General features: G+C 30.6%; 3 protein-coding genes across 3 annotated transcripts; 1 reads left to right on the top strand and 2 right to left on the bottom strand.

Annotated features, from left to right (window-relative positions):
• Nucleotides 1-236: 236 nt before the first annotated feature.
• Nucleotides 237-4,355, bottom strand: LOC113555000 (F-box/LRR-repeat protein 4). Its single transcript, XM_026959242.1, has 11 exons — nt 3,113-4,355; nt 2,472-2,565; nt 2,196-2,409; nt 1,909-2,128; nt 1,736-1,846; nt 1,522-1,647; nt 1,329-1,453; nt 1,153-1,262; nt 930-1,091; nt 675-840; nt 237-588 (listed from the first exon to the last, which is right to left on the bottom strand). Exons 1-11 carry the CDS (start codon nt 3,389-3,391, stop codon nt 246-248), a joined length of 1,950 nt encoding a protein of 649 aa, XP_026815043.1. The 5' UTR covers nt 3,392-4,355; the 3' UTR covers nt 237-245.
• Nucleotides 4,356-6,193: 1,838 nt separating this feature from the next.
• Nucleotides 6,194-9,219, bottom strand: LOC113552888 (translocon-associated protein subunit gamma). Its single transcript, XM_026955892.1, has 5 exons — nt 8,926-9,219; nt 8,713-8,840; nt 8,541-8,632; nt 7,009-7,140; nt 6,194-6,410 (listed from the first exon to the last, which is right to left on the bottom strand). Exons 1-5 carry the CDS (start codon nt 9,062-9,064, stop codon nt 6,344-6,346), a joined length of 558 nt encoding a protein of 185 aa, XP_026811693.1. The 5' UTR covers nt 9,065-9,219; the 3' UTR covers nt 6,194-6,343.
• Nucleotides 9,220-10,772: 1,553 nt separating this feature from the next.
• LOC113551733 (cofilin/actin-depolymerizing factor homolog) lies at nt 10,773-11,813 on the top strand. Its single transcript, XM_026954160.1, has one exon. The coding sequence runs from the start codon at nt 10,993-10,995 to the stop codon at nt 11,437-11,439; it is 447 nt and encodes a 148-aa protein (XP_026809961.1). The 5' UTR covers nt 10,773-10,992; the 3' UTR covers nt 11,440-11,813.
• The last annotated feature ends 642 nt before the right edge of the window (nt 11,814-12,455 follow it).

A 12,455-nucleotide genomic window follows, 5' to 3' on the forward strand; every position in this document is an offset into this window, starting at 1 on the left:
ATAATAAATATAGATATAAATAAATTTTATCTCTAATAATTGGAATAACAATTTAATATTAAAAGCATTAAACATTTCAAATTTTAGTTTATTATATTTCTAAACATCAATAATTAAATGCATTTTTCAGTGTTTCACAAAACTGTGAAATAGAACTTACAGCTTTTGATTACATACAAATACAATTTATTCAAAGACATAAAAAACAAATGGAAAAATACCAAAATTTAACTTACTGTGATGGTCTAATAATGATATACATTTGAATGGTCAGAAGTAGTAAATTGGATGCATACATTGGGATATTTTGATCGCCAAACTTGTACATCTCCTTCTTTGATGTTCTCACAAAAGTTAACATCCATTAACTTAAGATTTTTACATTTCTGTAGGAACTTGGAGCAAGCGTCAACTGTAATTGCTCTGAGACCAACCAAATCGATTTGTTCCAGCAACGGGCAGTAATCAGCAAACGCTAGTAGATCGCGGTCGCAAACACCACGTAATGACACAACAATGATTTTTTTCAATTTTGGACAAGATTTTACCAAGTCCAAGAGACTATCACCTGGAATACTCAAAGCTAAACTGAAAACATAATATTACAAAATAATATTAGTTGAGTCAATATTTGTGGTAATATGATTTATTTTTATTTTTAAATGTATACCAACCACCATCCGAGATCAATTTCTTCGAGTTGTTTAAGAACAGTCAAAAAGCGCAATCCAGTAGGAGACAGCGTATAACTTTTCCAAAAGTCTACAGACACTAGTTGCTTGTTTGATATTGACAATGTATGGGCGATATGGTCCATACAATCAATTCGTTTACACGACCCTAACCATTGGTAAAACAAGCAAAAAAATGAGTACAATCATCACAATAGAATAAAACTATAAAATATAATATAAGAGATAACTATTTACCTAAATTGATGTGCTTCAACTTGGGCATACATGTTATATAAAAAACTAAACAGTCTGTGGTGATATTTGTTCTATACAAATCTATACGTTCCATTTCTGGGAAACTCTGCGGTGGACATATCAGCTCAAAATCGATTGAAGTGCAACTTCTCAAACTCAATTCTGAACAACCATAAGTTGCATATAAGTTTCAGTACAAATATAACAATGAAAGTCACTTTACCTTTAATATATTTGCAAAATAAATTTATTGCGATTAATGTTGTATCATTGACGAATCCACAACAGTCCAGTCGTAAGTGAGTTAAGTTAGTACCACATTTCTTTATAAATCTAAACATTCAATAAATAATTTAAAACAAATGGTTATAATTGTATTGTTTACCATAAACTACATACAAGTTGAATGCTGTGCTTAGTATTCCTTTTGTAATACCACACCAGGATAAATCCAACTTTGTCAATTGGTTACAATACGGCTCTAATGAAATGAGCATTGAATAGGAAAATGAACACCAATAAGGCTAAAAAATATTATGTAATAATTTTATTTTCTTCTTAAAGTATATAATTTTTAAATACTTGTACTCACTTTTAAATTTAATTCTCTATAGAAATATCCGTCAGTACAAATGTTATTAAAGCGCTTGCACACTCTCATACAAAGTCGCAATGATTTTAAATCCAAATATGAAAATATTTGCATCAATGATTCATTCTATATTTACATAATTAATACAATTTTAAGATTTGGTAATGATTTTTATAGTATTAATGTAACATAATTGAATTAAATAAAAGTGTACCGGCAATCGCAACGTGTAATCAATGTTGGGTACCTTACGCCATTCATTTTCAAGTTCTTCTATGTTCTTGATAAGTTTCAAAAATGGATCTAGACTAGTTGACATAGGTATCTAGAAATGAATACATCAAAATAATTAAAGTTTTAGAAAAAAAAATATTGAAAATAACTTACATTTGAAGCCATTGAGGGCACTCTAATACCAGACAATATCTCCTGATTTTGTTCTTCGTTATTATCATAAACATATCCTAAGGAAGTATGAGTAACCATAGGTATAGAAATAATGTCTAGTTCACCACTTTCCGGATATTTCAAAATACCGCCCATAGATACAGCATCTAACTCAGTATAGTAATCCAATTGAGAATGATTAAACTCTATGCATATTTCTCTGTAAGAAATTGAATAACATTGGTATCAATCAAAGAAGTTTACAGTAAAGTAATATTTTTTCTTACTTGACCAGTTCCTTTATGTAATTTAATTTTGGAGCAAACAATCGAGAATGTCTCAAGCCATTACAGTTCTGGGGTAACCCTTCCCATAATAATCTCCATGCCATCGTATCAGGAAGGTCAATAGCTTTGCCTGATATCCGTACTACAGACCCGGGAGTAAACGTTTCAAATATAGATATTACCAATGGAACAACTGGTATTTCAAATGATAATACTGTAATACATATATAATAAAAATATTAATGTTTAATTTGTTATATTTTTACTTGATCTTACTGATATAATCTTCGCTTCTTATTCTTCCAGCATTTTGTGGCATGATTGGACATTTTCGAGATGGTGCAAATTCTCTCCATGGTCCATAACTCCTCTAGAAAAATATTAATAAAGTTCATAAATAAAAATAAGAACTTAAAACTTATTTTAAATTATTTGACATTAACAAGATAATAATCCTTTGAATAAGTGAATTTTCAATAATTGAAGGGTGGAAAAATGTTTAAACATAATAGCATAATTAATAATACTTTTATAATCTTATATTAGACATATTTATGATGAAACGTAAAGGATAATAAACATAAGTACAAGAGTACATTTATAATAGTTTTTAAACTTTTAAAGGAAGTAAAATAATTTATAGCAGATTGGTGAAAAGCTTAATCCGCCAAAACGCATTCTAGAACTGTTTAATCTAAAATAAACTACAAATTTAGATAAGTAATAGAAGCGAAACATTTAATATTATCGACCACACATAATAATTTAGTTCAAGATTGAAATCGACGAGTTTTATTAAAAGGTGATATTCGTCTTGCAACTTGTGAGCTTGTAGGTCACGGGTGCGATACATTCGATCGGCGTAGTGGATGACAAGCGCATGGGTACTTAAACAATTAGAATCGCCGAGAACTCACCATGACATAAGACTGTGGAAAGTCTCCGTAGTTTGGAAACTTGCTCGGTCTGCCCGTGACATTGCTGGCCGTGTAAGATATGCTAATATCGCTGCCATATTGAGAGCTGAAGTCCACCACTTCCGACGAGAACTGGAACACGAAATTGTCCAACGTAGAACGCTGCTTGTTGATTCGCCTGACTTGCTTGCGGTCCATGTATGTACGCGTGTAGTCAATGTACGACTTGCAAAGCTTTCTCAGGTCATCCAAGTTAAAGCCAACCTGTTCTTCGTTCATGACCAATTTCGTCGGCACAAATCCCGATGAAACGCGCACCTTTGAATTCCATCGAACACACTAATTCCGATAACCGCACATCGTGAACTTGGACTTTCGGCAGGCGAGATTTATAGATGCGCGGGGTTCGAAACGGCTGGTAAATAAATTACGCTCGAACGACGATAATAAATTATAATAATTTAGTATTAGTATATTTACTGTTTTGTTGTTTTTGTCATATTTACACTTTATCACGGTATATCACACGTCCTTTGACCGCAGAGATCATTGTTCATCAAATCGGTTTGATAATGCGAACCAACGCTACCAACGCTACCAACTCTGACGAAACTATAACAGCGGTACAGCAGTAAGTGCCGATCCCGTGCCAACCAGTTTTCAGTGTTTTCACGTTTCGAATACTCCAACGCCCGGGAAATCGCGTTCTACCAGTACACTAGTGCATTGCCCGTTGTTTATTTTCTACCTAAAACGAGTAAATCGTCGTAGGTTTTTGGATTAGTACGCTTATTTTCCGGTGTGTTTTACTGTTATTTACTTCGATGAGTTCGATCACGACCCGGCAAGCACGTACACAGGGGGCCTTCAACCGCCTCCCCACAAATTTATCCCGAATACGTACTCGCAACTCGATTGTTAGACTACGATAGTTTGTCGTCGACAGTCGACTACTGACGTCCGGTCGGAATGCCATTTCGAATTTCGAGCACGAACGACGTGATAATTGCAATTTGTATGTGTGTATAGTACAGTGTGCGCGTGTAGGTTTACTCTCGGCGGTTCACTAAAAAACAAACGTCCAAATCTCACGCCGTACGCCATAATCCGACGCAATCGAATCTTCGCTTTGCCGACTATACAGCTGCTTTACAAAAACCGCGATGGCACCACGTTTACACTGTTTACTATATATTATTGTTGACCAAAAAATTGCCATGTCCCGATCACGATGTTTAACTATAGTAACTGCTGTAGAGATGAGCAACGAATGACTAAATCTCGTATTCGTCGTATTGATTACAGTTTAAAATAAATTGTATACCTACCCAATAACCTACATTAATTTAAATATTCACTTTCACAAATTTCACTATATTATACTCATACGTATTATGTAAATCACATAATATAATGTGAATATGCGACACGCGAGTTTAATACGCTCATAATAATATATGCACACATTTATAATTTAATATATTATTTGACAATGACCAAAGTAGATTGGTAGGTTTTGTAGGTAGACGGGTAATATATTACCTATATAGGTATCTTCAGTAGTTGTATTAAATTATTTAAATTTACGCATAATAATGCGGATACCTATAAAAAAAAAAACAAATATTTCCTGTGTATTGGCCAGAGAGATTTTTAATACCTATTTACATTTTTTTATAAAATATATAAACGTGTTGTAATTTGAAATCATTTCGATTGTCTTTAACCATTAATAACTTATTCAAAAATGTAAATATTAAAAATATCCGGTCAACGCACAAGCAATATTCTTCTTTGTAAAATATATAATAGGTGGCTTTTGCCCTTTTCCCTAAACTGAACCAGAGAGTTGTAATCGTGGAACCTATCGTTGTTCCTACATTACATGGGAGATAGACAGAGAAAACAAATATTGGTGTGGCGACATTACATTTTCTATTACATTTTGGAAAACGAGCCCCATTTAGGCTATATTTAAAGTTAAGTTTAAAAAATTAGTGTAGAACTCACATTTTAATTCACTAAAAAATGTTAAAAATTAGATGTGATAAACATTTTTTTTTTAAATAAATACTTCAAATGTTTGAAACAATATTAATGAGCCATTTAAAAATATGTTAATGAAGTTATTTATATGTATATATTTGACTAATCTGTTGGTATCATAAAATAAATTTGATTTTTGTACAAAATTAATTATTTATATTTTAGTTTTTATGTTCTAAAATGTCATAAACTGTATTAAACTGTATTACTAGAACACTGTGTACTTGAAACACATTTGTAGCTTGGAATACATAAAATTGAACATTCCAAAAAAAAAATGTAAATGCATTGATACTAGAACCCTTGTAATTAGTAATTACTAATATTAGCGAATTACGATTTTGGATAGGTTAGGATATTACTAAGACTTCTTACAACTAATTGGACACTTTTTAAAAACTCAGATAAATTCCAGTAAATTATTTCTTCTCAATACTATTTTGAACATATCAATATTAAGAATTTTTATCAAGACTTTAAACTACAAATAAAACGTATTATCATACATTTCATTTAGATTATTTAAAATTTCAAAAAACTAAGTGTTTTATATACAAAACTCAGTTTTGTAACTATATTACTTAAGGTCTGTGAGTAAACCAAAATCTAGAAACCCTGTATGGCTGTATTACACATTTTTTGAGGCCCTACAGACCAATGCACACTCAGTTTTTACAGCACTAACACGACTAAGTCATTTTTGCATTAAAATAGATATTATAGCTTTCAAAACTTTAATCAATGTATGTCACTGTAGAAAAATGTTTACCCCATCTTTTAAAAACATATTTAAATTTAATTATTCTGACAGCATTGATTAAGTCTTATAAAACTAACTAATGGATATAAATGAATAACTAAAGATATAAAAACTATTAGTTTTTTATTTTAATACATATTTATCTTAAAAAAAATTAAAAATGAACAATTATAAACTATTATATTGTGGTTAGCAAGCAGAGAGTGATTGAACTCTTGCAATAGATGTTTTAAGTAAATAACTTTTTCAAACAATAGTAAAAAAAAAAAAATACATTTTTTTTTATACATTAGGATCTAATATATTATTTATACAAATTGTATACACAATTTTTTTTTGTAGTCCATATACTTCTTTCTGTATAACATCGTAAGTTCATAGAACTTGAATTCTGCGATGTTGAGGTGGCAGGTCACAAAGAATGATTACTGAGTTCCAGTTGAAAACAAAGCAATTAATCCACTTGCAATTCCAACAGAAAATATGTAATTCCTAAAAATATTTGAGTTAAGGTAATCTCATTATATATAGAACAAAATCAACAAGTGTTAACATTTTGGTTGAGTTATATGTTTTTATGTGATTTGATTAACACATAAATAAAATATTTTCTCTCAGATTTTGATTACACAATTTGTAAAAATATATTAAGTAAACGAAGACTAAATAAATAAAATAATTACTTCAGTAGTATTTTTAAAATATTTTGTTCTAGAATAAATTTGTATCTCAAAACTCAAAAACAGAAAAAAGTAAATTTATATTCCTGTTGTTTTATAAAAATGCAATGTTATAAACAAAATATGACAATAATCAACCATGATATTCATGGTAAATACCAAAAATTGGACAAATTAATATTAATCACCATTTCTATACTCTGCCAAAAATATTAAGATCATAACCAGTTATGCAGATAAAATAATTCCCTTCAATTCATACCACTTCTAACCATAGAAGGCAGTGGATGGAAATTTAGTAAACCAACTATGGGCTGGTTGCACATGAAAAACATTGGTCAAGTTCTTAACTCGTGTAATACAATTTAAATTTAAATTTCTTAAATATTAAGTATATTTTAAAAGGATACGCTGTTGTTGAGAATCCCTTCAGAAGATAGAAACTGAGCAAAACTACAATGACCAAAAATAATGCATTGTTGTAGAAAATTGAAAATGCTGTTGCTTCATAGTCTGCTACATCGTTTTTTTGGAATAGAGCTCTAAAATCAAACAATAAAATAGTAAATAAAATGTTATTTTAATTTATATTATATGAATTGCCTTAAAAGCAAATAAAAAATATCACATTTTTATACATTTAATTTTCTTAAAAACACTTTTGAAGAAGTCATTTTCAATATTTAGATCCAAGTTAAATAAAGTTGAAAACACAATAATCTATTTATCTTACTTATAATTTTTTAATGCAGCCAATCTATATTCAAAATAATTTAAAAAAATTTAATATTCAATACTTATTTACATACTAATTAACCATTTTAAAAGGCACAATTTTCAGTTATTTATAATGTAAATTTAAAACTATTGTAAATTAATGTAACTCATTGTAGTATTTAACAAGTAAGCAGTTTACAAAATGTCAAATTAGTAAGCATAAAGTTTTAATTAATTTATCTATTAAGTGCCAAAATTTTAATTATCCTAATATAATAGATTTGTAATAAATATATAACACTACAGAAAAAACATAAAACACAAATTTGCAAATAATCATAAATTACATGGTTCATGTATATGAAAGTATGATAGTCACTTGACCTGATTTTCAAAATCATGATAACTCCAACTCACACTTTTATTTCAAATTAGGAGGATATGTAATGGACTCTGAATCATCCCATATTCAGACATGATTACTCTAAGAGCTGCAATAAGCACCTTCACTACATCCTATCTTATAAATTCAATTAAATATTTAGATTTGAGTTAATTTTTATAAAAAAACATTAAGAAATATTTTTTGAGCTCAATCTTTTTAGACTTGACACAATTTCTTTTTTTTATTCACAATTGGATTGTTAGTACATAAGGTCTGTTACAATATTTAGTATATTTTAATATTCAAGTGATCGTGCTAGCGGTGTTTACACCACAACTTTTGATAAAACTAGTTTAATTATCTGCCATAAGTGATTAGCCAAATGAGTTTCACTAGTCACTACTATTCATACAATAGGTATTTATAAGTTACCTGTAATACATTTTAATTTAATTTAAATATAATTAAAAAGTCAATAATTATTAATTATATTTGTAATATTAATGTAATTAATAAATGTTTGATGAATTTAAATATTTAACGTATCTATTTTCCAATTTTACATTATGTTTGATAAAAAATAAAGTACTTAATACTAGCATTGGAAAAACATATTTCAATTTAAGTGTAAACAACACAGCGCAACCGCTTAAAGGAAAACAGATTGTATAGTGTCATATTGTATCAAAAAAAATGAAAAATAAATAACAATTAGTTATTAACCAATTATTTAGCAAAACTATTTCATGTGAGATTAAGTACATTATAAGTATAAAATAATTTTAAGAAAAAAAATAGTTGAAAGCATTTAAATGAAATAATAAATTAATCAATATTTACTTTTCGTCCTTTTCTTTCTTGCTAATTTTTTTGTCATCAGCATATTTTCTAGCGATTTCCCTAGTCACTGCTTCTTCCCTTTTGATCGCGATCTAAACCATTAATATGCATATTGTACACTAGTCTCTTAATATACACAATATTACATAAAAACAGAAAGTCCAATACATACCTTGTGTTTCAGTATGAATTTAGTATTTTTATAGGCGAATGAGATAAGGTATGTGCTGCCCAAAGTGACAAGAATGAACCAAACGAGGGCTGGCATCATTTCAATCATGTGAATTCTCCAATAGAGCCCTGTGCAAACAATTAATTTGGATTAGACGGACAAATTAAATTAGTATAGTAAACTAGTAACTAAAGATATTTTGGTAGTACTTACATATGGGCATTGCAGAGACCATGAAAGCGCTTCCATAGAACAGTGCTAAAGACTTGGTGGTAACATTTCTGCTAAAATCAGACAACAGTTGTTCTTCTTCTTTGGTGAACAAAGGTTCATATTTCTCCTTTTTTACCATTTTTACAGAACAAAATTAAACCGGACAATAACGGTTGATGACGATGGCTCGAAGTTTCGTACTACAATTTAAAAAAACGTTCATACACTAGTTTACTAAACAAGCTATGGACAATATGAGAGGTGACTGGTGAGACGTGTACGTATTTTGGATTACAGTTATGTTTACGTATCACCGCTTAGCGCTTAAGTCACCAACCGTGCACAACGTGTTCGTTCCCGCACAGTGTGTCCGCTAAGATTTATCAAAATATTCCCTTTGGAATTTTTGCCCACCACTTCTCGACGATGACACAAGTGATAATACAATATTCAAATTTCATACTTGTTAAGTCGTAAACTACTTGTAACTATGTAAGTTGTAAATATATATCTTTATTATAATTATAAATCTCTGTTCATATGATGGGCCATGGCTAAAAAATTGAATCTATCATAGTTACTAGTTAGTTCAGTTGTTTGCTCAGGTTCAAAGCAGAAAAAATGATTTTTATTGTACTTAATCATATTATTATTATATAATTTAAGAATTTATTTTTACTTGCAGTTTTTAATTTTTTTATTAACTAATAGCACAATGTTTAGTAAATTAGGTTACAGATATAACAGGGCCTCCAAAAAAATTATATCCACTGACCTCAAATCTCAGTATACATAGTTCCGTCATTAAAGTTATTAGTTAATATAGTATTGTTCATTGTTTTAGTTTTTAATATTATGTAGTGTGTACTGCTATTATAATACCATTACATTAAAATTATTATAATAAAATATAAATTATAAATACATTTGTTTACAATCTGAGAATACTTTCCAATTTTGTGTAGGTACCGTAAAGTTTAAAAATATCGTGTCGTGTCGATAGGTAAGCAAACCTGTAATCATGCTTATATTTTTATGTTTTCTAAACGCGTCTAAAGAGATGAACTAATCATTATTATTAAATAATAATGTAAATAAAAAATGTATACGTATACCTAACACCTACTTAATGTTCTTATTAAAATACGATTTTTAGTTGGTTCTAATAAAATTTAAATTTTTAAATTTTATTTTTATAAAGTCTCAGACATTGATTTTTAAATTACTGCAATTATAGGTATTATATCTGTATGTTCAAGGTTAAACGATAATTAATTTCAATTTATTAAAATTATTATGATATTCTTAAAAATGCGTAAAATATCTTTAAATATTCGAGATAGCTACTTATTATTATTCTATAATAATAATAATAATAATAATAATAATGGTGCAGAAAAATCTACAAAACAATAATAACAGTAGTCAGTAGATACTTATAGGTACTTGTTGAAGCATAAAAACAACCGAAATAAATAAATGTTTGAATTATCTATTCTCTATTCAAACGTCGCGCATAGAAAATCAAGGTAGAGACCGCGAATTAAAATATACATTATTATGTATACTTTAATTCGTGATAGAGACTACTTCTGAAAAACTTTAAACTTAGGAAGATGACATTCAAACTTAGAAGACAGAAGTAGTCCTGATAGTAAGTTGTCCGCGCGATTTGTATCACCGGCATCTGATTACGGTCAGCTGACAGGTGCCGTGTGGTGCAGTGTTTACACAGGCACGATATCGTGCGGTAACGCGTCGGGTAACATTCTCTTCCATGATAACATACATATATTCTCCTTGGGGAGTGCTTAAATCGGAGTCGAGCTGAGTCATATTGTAAGAATCCAATGCCCGTAGTAGTACAACACTGTGCTGTACAGTACAACAAATTGTCGAAGTGCTTTTCTGCGGCGGACGTCGGGCGTTTTATACATATTCTCTCTGATCGTGTGTGTTAGTAATTTACTCTAAAAACCCGTGCCCTGTTCCGTTTTTCGCCCGTCGAAGCGTTAAACGTTTGTTGCGCACACGCACAATCTAATTGTAATCGTAAATCGGTCCGAAATGGCATCGGGAGTAACCGTAGCGGATGCGTGCAAAAAGGTCTACGAGGAGATCAAAAAGGACAAGAAGCACAGGTACGTGGTGTTTCACATCAAGGATGAAAAGCAGATCGACATCGAAGTGATCGGCGAGCGCAACTCTACTTACGACCTGTTCCTAGAAGACCTACAAAAGGCCGGCCCGCAAGAATGCCGTTACGGTCTGTTTGACTTTGAGTACACTCACCAGTGCCAGGGCACATCCGAGAGCTCAAAGAAGCAAAAGCTCTTCTTGCTTTGCTGGTGCCCGGACACTGCTAAAGTCAAGAAGAAGATGGTCTACTCATCCAGCTACGACGCGCTCAAGAAATCACTGGTTGGCGTACACAAGGCGTTCCAGGCTACTGACCATTCGGAAGCTTCCCAAGAAGTCATCGAGGAGAAGCTCAGGTCCACCGACAGACAGTAAAAATAATTCAACAACAACTTATATACAATAATACGCATATAATAATATGTATATTTATAAAACAAAGTTTTCGTCTTTACGTTTTGGTATTAAATAAAATAAATTTAAAAAAATATATATATAATATTAGTACTTCCACAACGTAATCTTTTATTATTACAAAAAAAAAAACAAAAAAAAAATATTTATAAATTCAAAAACATACTAACATTTCAATAAAAAATCTAATAATCATATACATTGTTATAAAGCGATATGTTCCCGTAGGAGCATTTATTTTATACCTATATATTATTTTAAGTATTTTAATGCATGCGTGTTTAATTTCTCATCGACAAATTATACGTATTTCAAACTTGATGCTCTCTACTTTATTTTGTTGGTTTTTTTCTTTAATATTATTTATAATCCACTATTTGTTTCGTATCACTTTCCACGATACGCGTCTTGAGTGTGTACGATTTGAAAATAAAACAAATCTCATCACTTAACATTAATATTATTAAATACTATGCTGCATTATTTCTTTCCTTTTGTGTTTCGAACTTGAACTTTGGAGTATGATCTCGGTTCGATTTCTTAAGTTTATTTTTTTCTTTCTCCCTTTTCTTAATCTATTATCAGCATTTACTCATCCAACCGATGCACACACACACTTGCATATACGGTTGGCTAATTTTATTTGGTTTTTTCACCGTTCTCATCCGCTACTCCGTCTCCTTTTGTTGGTCGACGGGCGGCAGCTAGGGAGAGAGAGAAAGAGTGATTAGAAAGTGTCTGAGCGTGAGTGAGAGAAAACTACCGCCGCAATGAATGATTGTAGGATGGACGCGGCGGCTGAACAGACGCATAGATAAGGCTACTATTAAAACTGATACGGTGACGGATGCTCCGGCAGTGCTACCAACGTTGGCGACGGTGCCGGTCCGGCGGAGCCTTTAAATGGAACGACAAGAGTACGAGACACCCGTAGTGCCGCCGTCGTAGTCTCAAATTAAACGTTTCTAAAATAAGAG

Source organism: Rhopalosiphum maidis, chromosome 2 (assembly GCF_003676215.2).
Source record: "Rhopalosiphum maidis isolate BTI-1 chromosome 2, ASM367621v3, whole genome shotgun sequence".
In the NCBI taxonomy this organism is placed as follows: Eukaryota; Metazoa; Arthropoda; class Insecta; order Hemiptera; family Aphididae; genus Rhopalosiphum; species Rhopalosiphum maidis.

What these genes read in the sequence shown, in the direction of transcription:
- LOC113551733 (XM_026954160.1), top strand. Translation starts at nt 10,993, where the DNA reads ATGGCATCGGGAGTAACCGTAGCGGATGCGTGCAAAAAGGTCTACGAG.
- LOC113552888 (XM_026955892.1), bottom strand. Translation starts at nt 9,064, where the DNA reads ATGGTAAAAAAGGAGAAATATGAACCTTTGTTCACCAAAGAAGAAGAA. An exon ending in AATTCATACTGAAACACAAG is followed by an intron (nt 8,633 to 8,712) that starts GTATGTATTGGA and finishes TTAATGGTTTAG; the next exon opens with ATCGCGATCAAAAGGGAAGA. An exon ending in AAGGGATTCTCAACAACAGC is followed by an intron (nt 6,411 to 7,008) that starts GTATCCTTTTAA and finishes AAATATTTTTAG; the next exon opens with GAATTACATATTTTCTGTTG.
- LOC113555000 (XM_026959242.1), bottom strand. Translation starts at nt 3,391, where the DNA reads ATGAACGAAGAACAGGTTGGCTTTAACTTGGATGACCTGAGAAAGCTT. An exon ending in AAGAAGCGAAGATTATATCA is followed by an intron (nt 2,410 to 2,471) that starts GTAAGATCAAGT and finishes TATGTATTACAG; the next exon opens with TATTATCATTTGAAATACCA. An exon ending in TGCCCTCAATGGCTTCAAAT is followed by an intron (nt 1,847 to 1,908) that starts GTAAGTTATTTT and finishes ATTCATTTCTAG; the next exon opens with ATACCTATGTCAACTAGTCT.